The 23,570-nt window shown below is 46.3% G+C and overlaps 1 protein-coding gene across 2 annotated transcripts in view; it reads left to right on the top strand.

Annotated features, from left to right (window-relative positions):
* Positions 1-7,568: 7,568 nt before the first annotated feature.
* Positions 7,569-23,570, top strand: part of LOC138569961 (1-aminocyclopropane-1-carboxylate synthase-like protein 1) — a 240,250-nt gene continuing 224,248 nt past the window's right edge. For both annotated transcript variants that reach the window (XM_069648442.1, XM_069648441.1), the window contains exons 1-2: positions 7,569-7,834; positions 17,910-17,969. In XM_069648442.1, coding sequence (XP_069504543.1) covers positions 7,706-7,834; positions 17,910-17,969 — 189 coding nt within the window. In that variant the 5' untranslated portion in view covers positions 7,569-7,705. The remainder of the gene's footprint in view (positions 7,835-17,909; positions 17,970-23,570) is intronic.

Here is a 23,570-nt window from a genome sequence, read left to right as displayed (position 1 = left end):
AACGCAGTCAGGCCCTTTCTCTCCAAAGAGAACTGCACAAACATAGCCAGAGCCATCACTGGCTCCAGCCTAGACTATTGCAATTTACTCTTTCTAGGAACCTCCAATAAAAACCTAGAGAGGCTACAAGTCATACAGAATAATGCTCTCCAGGCAGCCCAAGGCATTGCTAAAAGAGAACACATCTCGGAGGCCAGAAAACTAGCCCACTGGCTCCCAATAAAGGAAAGGATTGTCTTCAAAGCTCTGATACTGACCCACAAGTGCATTCACCTCACTGCTCCTGCTTACCTCTCACAAAGGATCCACCCCGTCTCTTCTACAAGACCAACCAGATCACTGTATACCAACATGCTCTCTGTGCCACTAGTAAAAAGAGCCAGAGCGGGCAGATCCAGCTTCCCATATCTCGCACCCACTCACTGGAATGCCCTACCTCCCACAATCCGAGGTGAGGCCTCCCTCATCACCTTCCGCAAAGCTATGAAAACCATCCTCTTCACATAAGGTCCTTCGCATCAGCATGAATACTAAACATATGACCCACTGCATAAGCTGTAATGTAATGACCAAGTGCATTAGCTGTATCAGAATTATGTTTTGTACTTTTCATAATGCGCCAACGACTGCTACTATTCCTGTACCTTTGTAACTAAGCTCTTGCAAGTAACAGCACCTCAAATTCCCCCTAGGCTGTCTGCGCGCTATATAAATATAAATAAATAAAATAAATAAATTAGCTGGATTTTCACGTTTCTGGACACTTTTTTATGGAATGTCATCTCTCTCTTCCATTTGTTGTCTGTTATTGGTTTCTGTAGGTCCACTTCCCGGCTATACCGGGTCGTCGCCAGTTGATTTCCCTGCTGGGACATAATTAGTTTGTATAGCCTTGATACCGTGTGGCCTCTCTCTGCGGTATCATGTAGTGTTTCTATCTTTTCTTCTTGTTTTAGCACACATGCCGCTTCTGGCCACTCCACCTGCTCTTTTACTTCCTCCCTTGCTTGTTTCTCTCTCCCCTCTTTGGCTTAATTCCTTTCACGTGTCCCTCCCCAGTACGTCTTTCTACTTCTACATCTAACACCCTCAATCTTCTTCCACTGCATCAGTCCACTTCTCTTTTTTTCCCTTGCCCATATAATCTGGCACTCTCAAATCGTCCTCAACTCTACACGTGTTTTTATCTTCCTCTCTCGCTTACCTCCTTCTTCATCATGCTCTCATAACTTAGCATTATTGGGGCATTTGAAGCCATTCTTGACATATTATAGCATCAACTGGATATATGAGGCTGTCCATCGCCTATGGTGAAGATGCAAAGAATATAGCGAACTCAGTGGCCTTTCTGCTGCATTTGAAGTTGCTTTTGATACATGATTGCAGCAATCACATGGGACGCTGTACATATGGTATCTTATCCAATGTATCCATTCACTGACCACTGAACAGAATTACTGGGGCATTTGAAGCTACACTTCACATATGGTGGCAGACATTAGACATGTGTGGCTCTCCATTACATATTATAACTATATCAGGTGTATTTATTTATTGGGTATGTATAAAGCACCTATACAGCAAATGGTGTTTCAAAGCACCACAAGACAAAATAAGGGGGTGCGGAACAGGGAAGAAAACAACAATAATGATACTACTAGATCTCATGTCATTTGGATCGTGCAAGTGCAGTAACAAGAAGTGCAGGAGAGAGGGGAGGAGGGGGCGAAGAGGGCTCACGGGGCTAGGCAGGTGCTATGGGGAGGCCAGGTGGGCAAGTGCCAGGGGGTGCAGGGAGCGAGGCCGACATTGCTTAGTGCGAGGACAGAGGTGGACCAGGCTCGGTAGGGATGCACACCCCACCAGGCTAGTCGGGGGAAGGGGGCACGGAAGGGCAAGTGCTGGTTAGGGGGAATGCTGTGATAGACTGGGCATCCCGACTGCCCCTGGCATTTTGGTGAATTGACGTCCCTGAGCACCGCGATTATTTTTATTTGTTTAAATTTAATAAGTGCTTATGGTTGTAAACCAACCTTTTACACTACTCAGATAAAACGTACACAAGAGCAATCACAACATTAACAATTCTGACACATTTTTCATATAAAATATCATATAAAATAGATAAAACCTTTCAAAAATGTTGTTACAGTTTTTAAACAGGGATCATCATATCCAACATTTTCTTTTGCCCGCAACCAGATATGTGATGTCGTCACCAGCGATTCCGCGCCATAAACTGTGGCCAAGAAATGATCGGAGGGATACCACTGGAATTTTAATAAGCCTTTCTCACCTTCTCCTCGGGAGTATATGGCCTGAAGATTCCAATTACAATTTACATGGGTATACACTTGAAAACTAGGCAGCTGACTCGTATTTGCCTTTTATCTCTTAACTCTCCAATATGTTTAGTTGACGCGCAAGATATTACTGCAGCGAGCAACTCAAACGTATGTCACCAACAGAAGCACTTCCATCAGGCAGAGCCGGTGACTGCAGGCCCCAAGACAAAGGTATTTGAGCCCTCCGTGGGCCGTGTGTTGTTTTTCTGCCCATTCTTGGGCTGCTGCCATTGTTTTTCCCCTCGTGTGTTCTCCCCAGCCCCCCTCTCTCCCCTTCCGTGTTTCTCCTTGGTCCCCTCCCTCCCTCCCACCTCCAATCCTCCCAGCTCCCCCCTGATTGGCTGCCAGCCCGTGTGTTCTCGAGGCTAGGCTGCCTGCAGTCCACCGCGCTCGCCACTTCCATCAGGCAGAGCCGGTGACTGCAAGCCCCCAGACAAAGGTATTTGAGCCCTCCGTGGGCCGTGTGTTGTTTTTCTGCCCATTCTTGGGCTGCTGCCATTGTTTTTCCCCTCGTGTGTTCTCCCCAGCCCCCCTCTCTCCCCTTCCGTGTTTCTCCTTGGTCCCCTCCCTCCCTCCCGCCTCCAATCCTCCCAGCTCCCCCGATTGGCTGCTGGCCCGTGTCTCCTCCTCCTCTTATTGGTGCTACCAGGGCAGCCCCTGCCCGGGAGCCCCAGCAGCTAAGGGCCCCCTTAGGCAAAGGGCGGCTCCCTCCTTTGCGGCTCCCGGTGTGTCTGCAGGTGTCCGCAGGGGACGCCAGGGCCATTCCACCGCTTCATCTTGTGAGCTCCACCTGGTCCCTCGGCCCACCCCACCCCAACCTGTTCACTTCCTCGCAGTGCGGCTACACTTCTTTGTGTTCTGAATTTGTGGTAAACTAGGGTTTTTTCTCTCTCTGCAGGATTTTCAAACTTAGGTGGCCTCTCCACTGTGTACCTTATACCCCTGTGGTAAACTAGGGTTTTTTCTCTCTCTGCAGGATTTTCAAACTTAGGTGGCCTCTCCACTGTGTACCTGATACGCTTACTATGTTCTGAATTTGTGGTAAACTAACGCCTGCCGCTCTCTTCCTGTCCGTTTGCGCTTGTCCTGTCTTCCCCCACCCACTCCCTCCTATTCTATGGTGCTCTCTATCTCACCAATCTTTTCTAACTGCTTCTCCATTGACTATCCTGCTCTCCTCACTAAATCTGGTAGGAAAAAGTTTAAAAAGGACATCCTGGTCTCCAACCCAGGCCTCCCTATCGCTGACACCTACACTAGTGCCTCCTCCAAGGAAACTCTCACTGACATCCTCTTTTTCGTGCCTTCTCCTGACCTATGGACCCTTCATATGGTCTCTGTGCTCTCTCCTTTCTCCTCTTCTCCCATTAATGGTGGCACCCGTTGGGATGTCCTCTTGGCTTCCTTCCACTCCTCGAAAGGCCATCATTAATGTCTATGCTAATGGGACCGCCTTGGTCCAAGGCCCTCAGGCCAACCTTCACCTCTTCGATAGACGCTTCCCACACCTCATCAACTTCCTTTCCTCTCCTGCTGTGCCCCCTCCTCTGTCCTCGACTAACTTGCCTCTTCCCTCCCTCCCCATCCCCTCTTGTGCTCCTTCTTCACCTCCGCAGGGCATACCTCTGATCTGTACCCCTCCCCGGAAATCCTTCAAAGATGGCAAACTTCTCCACATTGCCACTCTTAACTCTCGCTCTGCCGTCAAACATTCCTCTGATATCTGCCGCCTTCTTGAGGAACTTGACCTTGACGTACTCGGTCTCACTGAGACATGGTTCACGGCCAGCTCTGTCACCAGCTTTGACACACTCCTACCCGACGGTTACAAGATCCTCTCTGTGCCCAGGCCCAACCGTTCGGGGGGAGGTGTGGCCCTTATCTTCCCTGAGTGGATTCCTGCCACTGTTACTCCCATGCAGACCTACTCCTCTTTTGAATGTCTTGTCTGCCGACTCTCTCTCTCTCCTAGCCATTCCCTAACCGTGGCAATTATCTATCGGCCACCTGGTCAAATTTCCTCCTTCCTCTCCGAGTGGGTGGACCTCTCCTCCTCACTCCTGTCCTCAACCACTCAACTCCTCTTTCTTGGAGACTTCAACATCCACCTGGATGCCTCCTGTCCCCCCTCTGGACTCTTTCGCAACCTCTGCGACTCTCTCTCACTCTCTATTCTCCCGTCTGGGCCGACTCATTCTGCAGGGCACACTCTTGATGCCCTGATCTCCTCTGACCTTCCCCTCTCTGTCCCTCTCTCCACTCCTCTCTCCTGGAGTGATCACTTTCTCCTCTCCTCCCACCTCACCATCCCTACCCCACAGGCAAAGCCACCCCCATCACTGCCACCTTCCTTCTCGGTCATCCGACCCATGAAGCGCGTGTCAGTTGAGGCGTTCGCTGCCACCTTCTTGCCACCTCCTCCCCCTTCGGCTGACTCCCACCCTGACACAGCCATCTCCACTCTCCACTCTGCTATATCTGATACTCTTGATATCCTTGCCCCTGTCATGAGAATCCGCCTGAAGCCCAAAGCCAAATGTAACTCCTGGTATGACTCGAATCTCGTCACCCTTAAACGCAAGTGCAGTGTGGCAGAGAGGAAATGGCGTGCTTCATGTTCATCCTCTGACAAACTGGCCTGTCGCCTGCTCCAAAGGCAATACCGGCTCTCCGTTCTCACCAAGAAGAGAGCCCTTATCCAAGCCCGCATCTCTGCGGCATCTAACAATTCGGCCGAACTCTTTAAAATCTGCAAGGAGCTGGCCAACCCTGCTGCAGTCTCTACCTCTCCTGTCCCCTCCCAGGCCTTCTGCACAGCACTGGCCTCTCACTTCATTTCAAAAACTCATGACATCCTGTCCTCACTCTCCTCCTATAACCTCCCCCCTCTATTCCCTGCCCTTCCTCTGGCTCTTCTGCAGCCACCCCTCCTCTCTCCTTCTCTTCCTTTCCCCTTTTTTCTGCTGACGAGGTTTCAAGACAAGTCCGATCTATGAAAGTCTCGTCAAAAAAGGTCCACCCCTGTTCCTCCAAAACTATCAAGGACCACATTGACTCCTGCCCGTGCTGACTTCTGCAATCACTCCTTCGCCTCTAGAGTCTTCCCATCCCCTCTCAAACACTCCCTTGTGCACCCCCTTCTTAAGAAACCCTCTTCCGACCCTTCCTGCCCAGCTAACTATCGCCCAATCTCTATCACTCCCTTCCTAGGCAAGCTCCTGGAGAAACTGGCCATCTCCCAGCTTAATCTCCATGCTGAATGTGTTGGTAGTCTTCATGACCATCAGTCTGGCTTCAGAGCTGCCAGAAGCACGGAAACTGCTCTCCTGAACATCCGTGAGGACCTGCTCTCGAACCTTGACTCTAACATTCCATGTGTTCTCATTTTGCTTGATCTCTCTTCTGCCTTTGATACTGTCAACCATACCATCCTGCTCAACCGTCTCCGTGATAACCTCGGTATCACTGGTCAGGCTCTGACGTGGCTGACCTCTTTCCTCTCAATCGACCCTCCCAGGTCCAACTGGGGTCTTTCCTCTCTGACATCTTCTTCTCTTCCTGTGGTGTCCCCCAGGGATCTAACCTCTCTCCCTGGCTGTTCAACCAGTATCTGGCACTTCTCGCCCACCACATCGCCGCTCTCTGCCCCTACTTTCAGTGCTATGCGGATGATACCCAACTCATTTTCAGGCTACCCTCGGCCTCCTCTTCTCCTTCCCTCATCTCTTTTCTGCTATCCAGGAATTGTGTGCCGCCAACGACCTCTGCCTTAATGCCAGTAAGACTGAGATTCTACTCATCGGCACTCCCACTCCCTCCTTCCCTGCTGCTCTCTGGCCGGCCTCTCTGGACCCTCTTCCTGCTCCTACATGCAAGGCAAAAAACCTTGGGGTCATCTTCGACTCCACACTCTCCTTCTCCCCTCACATATCCGACGTATCTAAGAAGTCACACTACCAGCTACACCTCCTCAGAGGTATCCTTCCTTTCCTCTCCTTCCCCTAGAAGCTCACTGTCTCTAGAGCCCTGGTTCTCTCTAAGCTGGACTACTGTAACAGCCTCTATCTTAATCTGCCCGCCTCTACTCTCCGCCCTTTGCAACTCATCCAGAACAAGACTGCAAGACTTGTCCTTGGCCTCAAGCCCAGGGACCGTATCTCTCCAGGACTGAAATCACTACACTGGCTCCCAGTGACTGCGAGGATCAAGTTCAAAACCCTCTGCATTGTCCACAAGGCCGTCTGGGGCCTTGGGCCAAAATACCTTCAACTCTCTCTTCCTAAATATCTTCCTTCTCGAGCTCTTCGCTCATCCGCCTCCAACTCCCTCAGGGTCAGCCGCTTCTCCAAACAACGAGTTGGGGGCATATCTCTGTCCACTGCAGGGGCCTCCCTCTGGAACAGCCTTCCTACCTCCCTGAAACTTGAGGAGAACCACCTCCAGTTCCGGAAGCACCTCAAAACCTTCCTCTTTGCCTCCGCTTTCTCTCCCCCTCTCCCCTGCTAATATTACTGAAACTGCACTGAATCTGCAAATGGGCCATTCACCGTTCTCGGCCCAGCCACTCTCTCCTGCACTGCCTCCACGGCAACCCCTGCACTACAGGACTGTGTCTGTATCCATACAGCCCCCATTCCCAGCACTTGTCTGCACTTAGCTCGCACTTGCCACCAGCTGGCCCTTGTTATTTATCCTGTATGCTGTATGCTAATAACCCTGTACTGCACTTTCCCCTCTACCTTTCCCCCATGCACTTTTCCCTTCCCCTCTACCCTTGCACTTGTGCGATCTGAATGACACCTGGCCTAGTAAGATCGTTGTCTGTCTCCCCTTGTTCCCCCCCCCCCCGCCTCGTCGCGCCTTGAAACACTTGTGTATAGGCGCGTTACAAATGCCTTATCATATCATATCAGGAGATACAAATGTTCGTCCGCAATATGGCTGTTTCGACGGGCTGTGCTGCTATGCGCAGTAACAAACTACTGTGTCAGTAGTTATGCGGCCAAGAACGCTCCTCGCTGTACTGGGTGGAGTGATGTTCCTTTTTAATAAATCCATTACTGGCTGAACGCGATTCGTAGAAAATGAGTTCTTGGAATGGGAGAACAAGCAGCTCGGCATGCCCTCCGGACACCAAGTGCCGTCATCATGCCACCCAGCCAGGTTTAGAATGGGAGGAGCCCATGTTTAGAATGGGAGGATCCCGGCGTGACTGCATTTTCACGTGAAGATGCTGCTGCGGTGTTTATAAGGCGACGCTGGGCGGTGGCGCAGTTACAAGGGTTGCTGTGCACATAGTAGGCGTCTGCACGGATCCTCTGGTGAACAGTCACTGCGAGCCGAGCACCCTACCCGGAGACATGAGCTGTAGCGGGGACCAGGAAACTCTGTCGGCCAGGGGCTCACGCATCTCGGAGTCCAGGGGCATCCTGGACCAGGGGTTCAACATGTACCTGGAGGATGCTTACCACCGAGAGATCAACCCACGGGTAAGGAGAGCACAGAGAAGGGTGGCCAGTCACATACAGTGCGCCGATGAGAGAATAAAATGGCGGCCAAGTGAGGGCGAAGAGAGCCCGCTGTTAACGCGGGAGGGGCAGGTGAAGGTGGACGGGGGTGATCTCGGGGAGACGTGACACGGGGCGAAAGAAAATTAGCTCCCAAGTTGAGGCCTCGGGAAACGAGCGCTCCCTGAAGAGAGTAAGGAGATGGGCGCATATCCCCAACACTGCCAAACGTGGCAGATCGGGGACAGGCTGCTGGAACCCGGATTCGAAATATGGATAGACCGGTGTTGTGTAATATTTGGTATCCCATACCGATCCGTTATCCCTTTCTACGGTTGACTTCTTAGATCGCAGCCCAAAGTAGTAGAGTTCTGAGGCAGCTCTGGTAAACTACTTAAAACCTGCTCCTTTTCATTAATACAAATCGTCGATGAGCCGAAGACCAGGGGATATCGGATCTGTATGGGATATCAAATATTACATGACATCTGTCTTGTCGTGGGGTCGGAGATGCGAACCGATGAATTCGTGTCAGGGCTCCCTCCCTCTAAGCAGTAGCATTAAACTATATATGCCAGTCGAGCTGCATGTCCAACCGAAAGTTCAGTGGGTTGGGGGTGGCTTGCCTCTGGTCGCAGGTGTCTGTCATCGTTACAGCCAACAGACACCTACTGTCATTCCTGTCAAGTCATCGGATGCGGAAGCCGCGAGTGACGCAGAACACGGAAGCGTTCGATAGGACCAGATCAGACCGGCGCAGGCCGGCTGCTGCTACTCTTTTTCTGGGCTTCCTGAACAACAGCTTCACAAACACACCAAAATAAGGGCACCATAGCGCTACCAACAGTAAAGCAGTAAAGCATTGGGGTGAAAAGCTTTTGGCCAAGGTTCTGTAAAGCGTTATTTATTGATATTTTTGGCTTTGGACTTTTTTGCCTTTTGTGTATTTTTTTTTATTTTTTAATGTTAGCCATTTATTGGCAGTCTGCTTTATTTCGCCCCTTCTTTCACCCGGCACTTGGTATATTTTTCAGTTTTACTTTACCACACCACTTTTTTTTTTTTTTCTCTTTTCCTTACTTTTACTTTGTTTTTGTTTTCCATCCCCTGTAACCTGTTTGTAGTTCTCCTCCTTTTCTTTTTTTTTCTACTTGGTCCTTTGCGTAATTTGCATGTCTGGTCATGTTTTCATAGACACTCGTTTGCTTTGAACACATTCCCTACCCAACATACCCCCCCTCCCCCTCTCGTTTTTCGACACTTACGTGCACCTCCATAAGTAACATGTACTTTTTAGTCATTTGTTTCAGCGTCGTCACACATTTGGTCTATTTTGTTACAATTCTACTCCATGTTGCCTCTTCTCGATCTTGGCCTCCTTTCATACTTGCTGTTTGTCACCCCCCCCCTCCTTTTTTCTCTTATATTTGTCTATTGCCATCACTCGTATCACCTACCTCAGTAATTGCTATCTAAATTCCCCAATCGGGCATGATGCTTTTCGCAATTACCGAAACTTAGCATGTAGCCCTATTAACACCACGTGGTAAGAATCTTTATCTAAACTGAAGAATGGACCATATCTATATTGCATATGATAGTTCTCCGTTCATCATGCATCCCTGTCATTTAGGAGATACTCACCAAGGCCTGTTTTCCCTTGCATCCTGGGACTTGAAGTCCTGTATTAATGTTGGGAGGGGTTTGGGGGAGCAGAGTTCTGTGTCCCAATACGTAAATCCCCAAGTTAGACGCAGCTCCTTTACACTAAATGTTAGTTTAGGAACCCTGTCATTGTGTGCCCCACAGTACATGTGCACTTCATATTTGTGCCCATAATGCTCGGAAGCCAAAGACCTTCTACAAACATTACAGAGGAGTAGATAGATCAGATAGCCGGTCAGATAGCACAGCGAGTAGAGTGCTTGCTTAGACCATGCAGGTTCGAATCACGGCAGTGCCAAACTCACCCTTTCATCCCTCAGAGGTTGATAAATGAGCACCACACACCATGGGTAATAAGCAGCACTCAGATGCCTGAGGGTTTGTAGCACTATATAAATGCAAAAAAAGTCTTGTTTACTTGAGCTCTACTCCAGAAGCTCTGTTCAACATCTCGGGGTAGCCCTCTGTAAGTCTACCTCGAGCAACCTAGTTATCTGCATTGTCTTATTTTTTTATATATATATAATTATTTTTTTCAAGGAAGAAAACGTCAGTTGCAGGGACGTTGAGGTGAAAATTTAACACTTAAAAGCCACCTTAACTTCGAACCTTCAGCCATAGTCAGTGTGCATGGGCAAATATATTTAACACATGAATGGGTGGTAGTCATGGCCTTCAGTTATGGACAGTGGTCACAACCATCACCCATGTTCACTGAATATTTTAAAACACTTAACAGGCTACCAACCATAGATTTTGGCCTTTACCAATGGATACAGCTTTCAACCGTGTCCACTGTATATTAGACACTGATAAGGAACTAGCCATGGACTTTAGCACAATACTGGCCAGTGGCCACAATCTTTGGCTGTGCCCACTAGATTATGGCTTTTGACCTTGAGCAGTTAATGCATCTTTCCGCCATGTCCACTGTATATTTTAAAATGATAAATGCAGTAAGTGATGACCTTTGGTTGTGCCACATGTTTAATGCTAGCCAGTGGCCACAGCCTTTGGCTGTGCCAAATATATATATTTTGTTCCCATTTAATTTTTTTCTGTTATGTTACTCAGAGACGGGTGTATTCCTCTTTTTGAATATATGTGCAGTTTAAGGGGGAATGTGTGGTGTGAGGGTGTGCATGCAATGCATGTGTTTGATGTGAGCATGTGTGTGTATGTTGGGCAAAGTTTGTATGCAGTACCCTCTGGCAACACTATAAACAACTCTGAATACAGGTATAGGAAATCAACCTTTGGTATAAGCTTGTACTACAGTTTTGGTAGAATGTTGAGCAGCCAGGCATATCTCAAGAGGGGTCAATGTGAGCTGTAGTGGAGTTACAAAGATTTACAGTTGCAAGTATTCAAGTAAACTCTTACACCCAAGGTTTCTTGAATAAAAATAAACCTTCAGAAGGGAGCAATATAAAAGTAACTCATACATTTCATGAAATGCACTCTGAATCAGTAGATATCCTTTTGGGATGGCCCACAGACACTATCTACACCCTAGGGTGACTTCAATTGTTAGGGTGCTGGGACATTAATCTATCACTGTTGCATTTAGAATCAGATGGTAATGAGTCAAAGGAAAGGATTATGTGGAACATACAAGAGACCACAAATATTCTAAAGCGGGCAAATACTTTTGGATCCCCCAGGAAGAGTCATTCAATACAATAAGCTAAGCCAAAGTCAATGGGCAAAAGTCTTATATAGGATGCAGCAATTCTGGTAGGTAAGTAGAAAAGTCTTTGCACAGTGTCTTCGGAGTCTTTGATGAAAATAAGAATCAAATGTAGGCCCACAAGCTGATTCTACTTGTGAGTAGTAGAAGATGCAAGCAACTCTACAGCAAGAGGTACATTCTCTTAGACTTTGTACAGTACCTTTAAAATGAAGAAAAGATGCAGTAGATTTCTTTTCCTGTGCAGCTCTGCAGATCTCGCTGTTCCTGGGCTTCAGTCTTGGGGACAAGAGGGAGGATGTCTACTCCTGCACTGCACTGGGACGCTCCAAACTTGAAACCGGCAAACTTCACTTTCAGTGGCTGTTCAGTGTTTCAGCTTCTCACATCTACTGGCTGTCGAGATGGACTTTCCTTGCTTCTGGGGCCCCGCACTCTGAGGGGGCTCAAGTCCTGCTTCCTGGGAGTCCAGAGGATCTTCCTGGAGCTCTTGGCTAGCTTAAAAGCAACACACACAATCTGGTGTTCATCTCAGTGGCTATACGGTTTCTAGCAGCAACTCTGTGGAAATTCAACCAGCTCCAAGATGGATGTCCAGGTGGCTTACTTTGGAGTTGATTGGTCCCACCAACTCAAAGGGAGAAGTTGTCCTTGCAGGGGCTTCTCGGTCGATACGAATTTCGAGTTTCAGCACAGCAGCAGGGCTTCACCGGGCAAACCAATGGTCCAGGAGTTGCAGCAGGTGTCCTCTTCAAGTTCTTCGGTTCCTTCTTCCAGTGGTCAACTCTGCATTCCAAGCCAAACGCCTCGCCTTTTATTCAGTTCTTGCCCATTCATTCCAGCCTAGCTGTCAGTCACCCAGGTGGGTGGCTGTCCTTGCTAGACAGTCAGCCGGCCAATCACCACAGAGTGCATTTGGGTCTCCTAGGAGACTAAGCACAGGGAGTTTCGGGCATGTCTCACTGCCTGCCTCCCCAGACACCCTGGAGCCAGAGGCGGGCTTCACTCGTGAATCCCGGCAAAGTGAACAATGGGACCAAACCTGGTTTGGCGCGCAGAGTAAATCTCAAGAAGGACCTTTTCACAAAGAAATGGCGAAAAAAGGACTGGGGCTATTGAGAAAAATGGCAACCATGGGTGTCTTACTGCAGCTGTGAACGCAGCCCGCGGTAAATGCACACCATGGTAGTTGAAACAAAACCACTGCCACCAGCCATTCAGTGAGAAAAGGGTAACATTAAGATGTTACATGAGAAGCTAGACAAAAGGGATGCTAGGTAACCCCTCAGCACCCAAGATGGTGTGCGCTGGGCCTAGAAAGTTACATGTGTAAGTAGTCATTTTCACTTTACTGCTCTGGGAAACAGTAGTTTATCCCAGAGAAGGTATTTAAACCTTTGGGAAATCTGAGACTTCCCTGTGCCACTGCACTGAAGGTGCTGTGTGACACAATGTAAAAGATGCCTATGGAGTTTGTCAGACTCCATAACAAAGTGTACAAAATCACATTAAAACACATGAGTGGCAAAAAGGGTCTCCCTCTTTCCGGGTAAAAGTCCTCAACATCCAGCAAAGTTGCTGGGGGGTCTCTAAGGTGGAGGGAATTAACACATTGCTGAGAATTCTCCCTAACAGTGTACATGGTGTCAATTGTGGGTGCAATGTGCATTTGTTCTGTGAAGCTGAGTGTTATTGTGTGTGCACCTTTGTGTGTATGTGAGAATTATGACACGTCCAGTGAGTTTTCAGTGGGGATGGGTGTGTAATGGTCAAAGATGACCATCCAGTTCTTCAACATGCAAAGTAAAAAGGAAATCTGATCATCTTCCAAGTAACGATGGAGTGTGGCATATAACAATATATACAAGATATGTGACTTAGGTATATTCATGATTCCTCCTGCAGCTCTATTTGTTTGGGTTGAATGGCTGAAGGGGATCTGTAAATTGTTGTAGGAGGTACGTAGTGTATAATCGGTGGAAGAGGGGGAATGTTTTTTTTCAGCTTGGGGAAAGTGAGGATAAGGGGCTGGAGAGGAGCGTTGTCTACTCCCCCCCCCCCCACCCCCTCCACTGTTTTCAAATTCTAAAAGTAGCGTAATATATTGGGAATAATAGGACTGTGTGGCAAGCCTCTCCCTTGACTTGCAAAGAAAGTCTTGTTTGCGCTGGAACACGTGCAATGGAAGACTTGCCGCTATTAACCCATTGGTAGTGCAGCCCAAACAACCTTCCTAAAATCATACAGTGATAGGGTGAACGTTTCCATGAAGGAGGCCACATGGATCAAAGGCTTGCCTGTTAAGACTACATGGTCCAGAATAGTGTTTACCAAAATATACTGTACTAAATAAAAAAAAAGTCTTGAACCCTGGCCTGCTAGAGATCAAGGACCAGCATTCAGCCACTACGCCACAATGGCTTGGTGCTTCACGGTGGATACATTTCATACTTGGCCTTTTACAATTGGTCATATTAAATTGTAGGCTAAGTATGAAACTTTGTGAATCCAATAATATAATTGTAGCATAATTAAGTGCTGCACATCTAACTCGTGTAGGCCAGTGTTCGCGAAGGCAGCTTTTAGCACAAATGTGTTTTTATGTTGCAGTAAATAAATATTTTTCACATTTAAGCCATAGTGCATGTTCATGCCAATTGCGACCTCTCGCACCGAAACATTCTTGCGCCGAGAGATCCCTATGCCCAACTGGCTGCATATAATCGGTGCATCCAAACTGGACCTGCAGCGATGGTTGCGCCATAATCCTGTCCTGGGCTCCAAGCCCCTTGTTTTATGGCTGGTCTCTTGGTGACTTGATACATCGCATGACCCCAACTAACCACATTTAAGCATCACAGAAATAGGAACCATAGGACCGGTTGCAAGGAGAACATATGTCCAGGTACTTTCTGCACCATAACAAAAATCAAAAGCTGGCACCCATGCATATATGCACAGTACTGCTTAGCTTAAAGGTGAGGCAGGGGCTGCCCCCCTCAGGCCATGTAGCTCTTAAGAGGTCTTGTAACTTTGCTTCACTTATTAGACACCATGGCTGAGACGGCTGGCCTTTTTTCCACTTTGAAGCTATGCAGGGTCGGTTCTGGTTACCATCCCCAATGTCGTAGCTGTGAAGATCTATTTTTTGTTATGTATAACATATTGCAGGCTTTGTGTATAGGCTATCATCATATCTCCCAATGTTTAGTTATGCCATGTGCGATTAAAATATTTGCTGAGGATCACACTTTGGTTAAGCAGCGTTCTACAAGAACCTTGTTTTGTGGAAATCTCTTGGTGACTGTCGTACATCGCACAACCCCAACTAACCACATTTAAGAAGCATGTAATAACTTATGCCCAGGTACTTTTGCCCCCGTAGCGAAAGGCTGGCACCCATGAATATATGCACAGTAAGTGAACATATCGTATACAAATGTAGTACAATAGGCCTACGAAAGTGCGCAAGGCAAAATGGCATTGGACTTTAACAAAAAGTAATGTACACCAGAAAGATAACCTGAGAGGACATCTTCCAATAAATACGCTGGCAAGGTATAAAAGGTGCTCACCTTTTAAACCCAACAATCTGTCGTGAAATATACCCAGGAAAACAAAATCGCAATACGACACTAATGCTTGCGGTCTTGTGAATAAGCATCTGCACTGGGTACATGACAACCTGAGTAAAATCCTGGTAGGCAAATACTTGAGCTGGCTTGCCAACCTCAAAAAACCCAAGGGGTTGCGTCTGCCCTTTGAAGAAAAGTTACGCTGTCCACCCACATGTGTGCTTTACTGGTGCTCTGAAAAGCAGCCACAATCTGGGGAAAATAACTGCACAAGTGTCCAGGATTGCAAAAACTCTTGACGCATCGTGTGCAAATACTCATGACGGATTTGCCCTCTCAATTTCCCCTCACCCCAATGTCTGGCTTTCAACAATACTCTGCTTTATAAAGTTAACTTGGAATGTACACATACCATAGTGTCACTCAAATATATAAATACATATAAAACTGTTAAGCAAAAAGTGTACAATTGTGGCATTATTCCCCCATCTTGACAGACTACAACTACCAGAGTGTAATTCAGCAAAAGGCAAACAAATGGTCAGCATAACATTTTTAAGGGCTGACAGTAGAACGTTAAAAAAAAAAAAAATAAAATAATTTGGATGCCTTTTTGGTTGGGCATTATCCTGCAACCGGAACTGACTCTGATTAGCTTCAAAGCAGGGAAAGGGCGGGCCCGTTTCTGCAAGTGGTCTTGTAACTTTGGCTCACTTATCGGGCAATGTGGCCTGGGGCGGCTGGGCCCTTCCTCACTTTGAAGCTAAGCAGGGTCTGTCCTGGTTACTGCATGGATGGCAGACTTGTATGGCAATTGTGTCAATGGCCCAAGGGCCCATGGGCAGCTATGTTTTAGTGTTTTTTTTTTTAATTTTAATTTTTTTTTTCATCCCCAAAATCACTATAGCTGTAAAAATCTAAAAAAGAACTACTCATATCCACGGCTATCCGTAGCCTACTACAGCCGCGAGTACCAGGAAAAAATGCTGAAAATTCCTGCCCACCCACCCCCAGGCCTTCATCCCCCTGCTCTCCTTTCCCCCTGCTCTCCTTTCCCCCACAACACATGCTGTTTCTGTGACGCAATTTGTGTGAGATGTTGCAATTTGAGGCTATAGCCGAGGCTACAGAAAGCTTTGTGTTGCAAACTCAGTCCGTACACCCCTCCAACTTCCAAATTTCACTTGGTGCCCTCTAGCCTTCCGCACACCTCTAGCCTAGAATATTCTTTGATCTGCAAATAGTTTTTTTGCCTGCGTTCATTTTCCAATATCCTAGACTACAGCCGCAGTTCTCTCGCATTGAGAGAAACAAGATGGTGGTCGCTTCTAAAAAGTAACCCAATTTTTGATGAATCTCAGAGATAAAGGCATATCTACTGCATGGAATAACCCCAAGCCACACATGGATCGTGAGTCAACGCTTTGTGCCCAAGTTGTTTCGGACCTGGTCCAAAGCCGTCCAGCGGTTTGGGCGGTGCACTTTGGCAGAAATTGACCTTTGTCTATGGGCAGTAGGCTGCACTTTTTGGAAATGACGCTTTTAACATTTTTTTTTGACACAAGTCCTTAACGTTGAAAATTTCAGTCAAATCAAAAGTTAGAATTTTGAGGGGTTCCTACGGGAGTCCGACTCACCTTAAGTAGCAGGCTTCAATGACTATATTCTAGCATCTAGTTTTTGTGGAATGACTCCACTTCCTCAGGCAGAGATGAAATGAAGCATTTGAAAAATATCACAGCATTACAGGTTGCATAGCCTCTCCTGCAGGCACCCCATTATCATTGCCTGCAAAATAAATACCTTTCATCCTCGAGTTCAATCTTCTCTGCCGAAGTTATCTACACCACCCAGATATGAATGACATTTGATTGCTTCTTGATGGGGGGCGGAGGGGGTGAGGAGGGGGGGTACTCCCACAAATATTCCAGTAATGTTTTTATTGGTTTAATTTAATACTATTACTAAAGTATTTGCGCCAGCACTTTAGTCCTAAGCCTACCTCACTGTAGAGGGTAGAACTCTGGTCTATATGAACTTATTAACCATGATCATTAACTGCTGTTGTCATACTTGCACTTTTTATAAGAACCCATTATGCACTAGATTTAGGTCGCCCTAGTTGTGCACTTCAAAAGGGTTCATAGTGATAATTTCGACAACAAAAATGTCGAAAGTCAAAATTTCGAGAAAAAAAAATGTTGAAAAAAAAATGTCGATTTTTTTCAATGCATTTTTTTTTCAAAATGGGGGGTTCCCCAACCCCCCTTTTTTAAATTTTTTTTAATTTTTCCCTTTTTTTTAACTCTCGAACCCCCAAAATAAATATATAATTAAAAAAACGAAAGTCGACGGTTTTTTTGTCGACGGTTTTTTTGTCGACGGTTTTTTTGTCGACGGTTTTTTTGTCGACGGTTTTTTTGTCGACGGTTTTTTTGTCGACGTTTTTTTTGTCGACGTTTTTTTTGTCGACGTTTTTTTTGTCGACGTTTTTTTTGTCGACGTTTTTTTTGTCGACGTTTTTTTTGTCGACGTTTTTTTTGTCGACGTTTTTTTTGTCGACGTTTTTTTTGTCGACGTTTTTTTTGTCGACGTTTTTTTTGTCGACGTTTTTTTTGTCGACGTTTTTTTTGTCGACGTTTTTTTTGTCGACATTATGACTGCCCACCCTTCAAAAGAATGAGCCACATACCGCAACATTCTATTTTGCCAATGCTGCTATTCAAGGAGTCTGTCAGTGGGTATTAAAGTAGAGTATAATATCTGCAATATTTGACTGACTAGTAGTCATTACAATAGAACATTTTAATGTAAATTTGTCTTGTTTTAATGTTTTATTTACATTTCTGGCCGAATATAGTTATTACTGACTAGTAGATAAAATCTGTATTGAATGACCTGGTCATGTTGGTATGCATGCTGCACATACTGCCTGTAGGTTGTATACCTAGAAGCTGACAGGGGTGCTGCGTAGTTGTTGGTGTTTCTTGTTTGTAGATTTGTGTAGTGCATTCACACACACCATACAGAACTAATTCTGTTTGTTTCACCTGTATAAGCCCAACAAATGTATCATTAAGCAATCCAGTGTATATACTTTATTCAAAACATGTTTTGGTCCTTGCAGGGCATTCTGAATGCAGGAACAAGCGAGAACAAACTTTGTTTTGACTTACTACAGGAAAAGGTAGGTTGTTCCTTGCATTACGTTACTGTAACTCCTTGTGTCCGTGCAGTTGCAGTACTCTCTAATCCTTACTACCATCAGATCTTTAAATTGTCGACAGTGTTCAATTATGTTGCTGCTCATGAGTCACCAATGATTTCAGCCTGGGCTAGTGCTTATTACAATACTGTGTGTTCTTAGTAGGAGGGTTGGAGATTGGAAAGGCGGCATCTCACCAAGAACAGGATTTCATAATGTTGCATCTCGTCTTGAATTCGCGCTCAATTCAGAAATTGATATGCTCAATGGATTCCATTTATTGAAAATATATCGACCTAAGGTAGGACTCTCCTGTTGGCTGGATACCCTACCATAACTATTTTCATTAAAGCAGCGTGCACACACTGCTTCCGAGAGGTAAGCCCTGCTGACTCTTCTACACCCTCAGTTAAATTTATCGGCATATTGCCTTTAATTTCGGCAAGTGCGGAAATTGCCCCTTTTATTCAGTCACCTGCTTCTGGATATTTGTGCTGCAATCTAAGCCTTTTGCCCTCACGCTTCACTTGGAAACTAGGCCTGGCAAGCAACGTACCAAACTCCCATGCTTATAAATTGCTGCCTCCTGATTTCCTCACCCAAGCTACCCACTAGCTGTAGCTGCAGGGTTCCCATTGGTGCCCCACACCATTATCCTCCAATCTAAGAACGCCAGCGGGCCTTTGTCGGCCCTTCCACGAAGGCCCAACAACAAAGGCTCCTGTCGGAGCAGCTCATAACCAATGTAGTTGCGGTGCTACCCCATTTACGTGCGGGTAGCACCCTTGGTGAGTATGACCAGCATGCCTAAAATGGTTCTCAAGTAAGTCACCATATGGAGCTTTTCAGTTTGGTCAGCCGCAGTCACACTCTGTGCGACCAACAGTCCCTGCGTGTCAATACAACCAGCGCTGAGCCATGCACCACTAACTTTCACCTGAATTAAGGCTGGAGCCAAAGAATCAGGCCGAACATCCACGGGTCTATCTTACCCTCGATGATATGATGGGTATGTTATTTATAATGCACTTAATACCCAGAGGTTTATAAGCGTGGACCCAGGTATCGACCCTGTGTTGCACTGTCTTGCTTTCAAGGCAAGCGCGTTGCCCCTGAGCTATCCTCCCAAGACAAACCAACTAATCCACAAACTCGCTTGGCAGGCCCCGCCACTTTGTCGATGGCGGCCTTGCACTAGCAATCGACTCATTAACTCTATCAAAATACCTACAGTTCAATTGCTTAATTGACTGCTACCTAAACCTCCAATTGTGTCGATCTTCTACTTCGCTGTTCTATGGTAACTATCACATTATGAAACTGAAAACGTGTAAATGTGCCACTGATCTTGACCTACTGATATTTGTACCTCATTGTGAATCTGCTTTAATGGTCCAACAGCACTCGCCTATCATAAATGCCTGTTATTGCATCACTCTGCACAAAGGACTAACCGCACACATCTTGTGGTTATCGATTGCACTGCATTTTGTTTACAAAAGCGAAAGCACAGACTATTTTGCTGGCACTAAGCCTTACCCTGCAAACTGCATTTACTGAACCACTCCTTGCCGCACAATCCAGTGACTAGACTCTATTGAGCCTGAATGCAATCACAGCACTTTTCCTTCCATTAGCCAACTTTCACTACCCCAGCCAACCCTGACAGAAGAGCATACCAACCTATCCATTAAAGAACGAAGCAGAAACCACTCTGCGCCTAACCCTGCAACTTAAATCTAACCTTGGCCTACCCAGCACGCTTGTCAGAAATAGCACTCACTTTTTGAACTAGGTTCAGTAGGGTCCCAATCTCCTTCAACTAGCCGGAGTAACACACATCTTAACTAAAGAACCTCCAACCACTCTTCTAGACATCTAAACCTCACATTACCAGTGCTAACGCTAGGCTATCAACCTCCACTAGGAACTGCCTAACCTCTAAACCGAATACATTTGACACCCTAACAGTGACGCATACACCCAAGACAGGGGGCCAAGACAGGGGGCCACATGCATCCACGCTTATAACATTGCTCTTCAAGAAACCATGATCCATGGGGCCCTCATCTAGGTCTCTCCTTGCACATGCCTTAGACATTGCTGACATTATCACCTCTAACAAACTTGATTTCATTGCGATCACTGAATCTTTGCTCCACACAGCGGTAGGCCTGCCCTATCGCTTGCTGTCCCAGAAAACTACACCATCTTCAGGACCGATGAACCTACTCTTATGGGGGTTGGGGGAGGAGTAGCCGTTATTGGCAAGAACACCCTCAACCTCTGAGATGCCCAATCTCACTTTCCATTCTGGCAAACTACTCATCAAGATGGCCTTATCGCCTTTGTTGTACATTCACCTAATCTATAGACCTCCTGGCCCGATATCTCCATTTGAGGAAGATGTAGCACAACTCTTGACCAACACCAAACCTAGCTCTCAAACATTTCTACTGGGTGACTTAAGCCTAGGCTTTAATGATCCAAGGGATAATGATGCCATAGCTATCACCAACACCATCTCGGCATTAGGTTACACTCAACAGATCAAGAACCCCACATACATCAGAGGTCGCTTTCTTGATTGGCTTGCGGACCACTGCATCACAAATGTAACCTCAACTCCCACTGCCCATGGTCAGACCATCACTTTGAATATCAGCAAGAACTCTGGGCCTGACATCCACCCATGGCACCAGCGGCCCTATCCTGAAATAAACTAAATATCACAGCTAACAATATCCTACATTTTTTCGCCCTATCACGGCACACCAAAATATAGGGACTTAACGACCCTTCTTCCATCATGGTTGATTTATACAACCTAACCGTCCCTGCAGCCATTGACAAAGTAGCTCCCTTATCTATGCGCAAAGCTAAACCAGCAGCCCACCTCTAACTCCTGTTACACCCCGAACCTAAAAACCCTGCACAGCTCCAAGAGAATTACTGAGGCTAATTGGAAAAAATCACCAAATGAACCTAACAAAGATTTTCCGAGGTGTCCAAAAATGATAAACAAGCAGTCCTCCAAACGAAAAGCTACATACATTGAGAGAATAACTAATGCCAATTCAGGAACTATGTAACTCTTCGCCATCCTGAGTGCCAAGTCTAACAAAGATGCAAGCTGGTGCACCAGCATTCAAAAAGCCTTGACTGACAAAATAGCCCTCCGACAATCCAAAATTGAAAAAAAAATTAATATTAAACTCACCCAACATCCACAATTGACACACCAATCATAAGACGGCTGCATTATTCAAATTCACATCTGTCTCCAACTCAGAAGTCCTGAAAATCCTTACCATTCTCAAACCTTAATGCCAAGGCAATGCCCTGCGCCGATCATTGCGTGCCTGATCTGACTCCCTTCATCACAAGGCTAATCAACACTTAATTCAAAAATAGCACTGTCCCAATATCTTAAAAATGCGTAGGTCCACCACTACTAAAACTTACACTAGACCCCAACATACCAACTATCGACCCATCGCCACAGTGCCCTTCCTTCTCAAAATACTGGAGTCGCATACCTCCACATCCAAAACTACTTGGCAACAACCTTCTTGGCCTACGCCAATCAGGCTTCAGCCCTAGACATGGGACGGAAACAGCCTTACTGGACTTGAAAATACAAATGGATGAGCTTAAAGACCAAGGCAAACTAGCCCTCCTCCTACTTGACCTTTCTGCAGCGTTTGACCTAGTCAATCACAAAATACTCTGTACTCATCATGCATCAGCGGTCCACTTCACACCGAAAGCCATTCAGTGGATACAATCTTTTCCTATGGACAGAACCATGAGAGTATTCTCACCTACTGCAGCAGCACAGTCAACTTAATCACCTGCGGTGTACCAGAAGGCTCCTGTGTCTCGCCCACATTCTATAATATTTTTACGAAACCTCGATTAGATCGCCTTGATAACTTTGGTGTCCCCTACACTATGCAGATGACACTGAAATCCTCATTCCTATATCTGGTTCGCATGACAATGACTCTGCATCACTTAACGCATATCTATCAAACCATCCAGACCTGGATGGCACATCATGGTTTATGCTTGAATGATGAAAAAAAATGTAACTTTTCCTCCTAGATTCACAATACTGCCTCAACAAACTTGACGACTCCTTTAAAGCCGTCAACATATATGGCAACACTATTAAGGTGTTGAAGGAAGTAAAAACCTTAGGGTTTTCTTGTCTCAACCTTAACCAAACAAGTCGATGCCACAGCGTTGGCAGCAGCTTACACATCCAAGCTCATCGATGCTTGCAGACCCACTCTAGCCAGAGCACTAATCCTGTCCAGATTATTGCAATGACCTTTACGCTGGCACAAAGAGCCACAATATTAAGTGATCCAAAATAACACCCTCAGAGCAGCTCTAAACATCCCTAAAACACTTGCATCTTCCTAACGAGAAGGAAATCCCATTGGCTACCCGTCCAGGAGTGCATCCTCTTCAAAATCCTCACTTTGACTCAAGTCCGCTCCCAAATACCTGGCAGATAAATTCACTACCTCAATCCAACAGACCTGCGTGTTCAGTACACCAGCACCTTCTCTCCACCCCTAGATTTAAATTATAGAAAACCGGAGGCAGCAGTTTCCCAGTGGTAGCCTCCAGGCACTGGAACGCACTACCAGCTACATTAAGGTCAGAAGATTCCTTCTGAAAAACATAGCTCTTCACACAGGAACTACTAAACTAAGTCGCAAGCATCAATCGGCACAATCTCCTCAATGAGTCACTCCAGTGTAAAATGACATTGACTAGCTTCTTGTACAAAGTATGTCCTTGTATATGTATGGATCTGCGCGATCCTACCGTGGCTGATTTTCCCGCGGCTGGAAAGTTTGCATGAGAAATGTTCGCACATGTCCCATGCGAACACACGTACACAACACCTACATACCCACACCCCCAACATAAACATACCCTACTTACCTTTTTCTTCACGCTGAGTCCCTGCAGCGCCAGTTCCCTTTCACTTCTGTGATCGGGACCGGCGCCGCAGGGTCCTATTCATTTTTTTTTTTTTGGGTGTGCTGCAAGGGTGGCCCCCGCAATTACCCACTCACTTCACCACACAGTATAGTGAGCGGGGTCTTGCCGGGGACACCCCTGCATACTTATGTTGCCACCAAAGGTTCGAACTTTTGGTGGTTTGAACCTTTGGTGGTAGCATTTTTGGGACTTTTTGTGCATGCACACTTTGGATGTGGTCCGTTCGTACAATTTCTATATATACAACCATGTAACCATTGTGCTTTTTACTTGTAAGAACAGCGCCCAGGGGTTAGGTGCGCTATACAAATGGCAAATCTATATAAATTAGAAGCACAGACAGATCTTGAGAATGTGATCCTAGTCACCCACCCCACAATCACTGTATAACAGTGTTGTGTATTAATTTAGTTCCTATTAATTTAAAAGCAGAGCTAAAACGTCGCATGGTGGGATCAAATTACTATTTCTTATTCAGTCCAATCTGAGTGTTGAAGTGTACATTGGTACGAGTGGAAAGAGTGCTCTTTATTACAAACACCATAGGTCTATTGCCACTAT

The sequence above is a fragment of the Ambystoma mexicanum genome, chromosome 2q, assembly GCF_040938575.1.
Source record: "Ambystoma mexicanum isolate Mex_15411 chromosome 2q, UKY_AmexF1_1, whole genome shotgun sequence".
Lineage (NCBI taxonomy): Eukaryota > Metazoa > Chordata > Amphibia > Caudata > Ambystomatidae > Ambystoma > Ambystoma mexicanum.
This window is presented reverse-complemented; position numbering and strand designations above follow the sequence as displayed.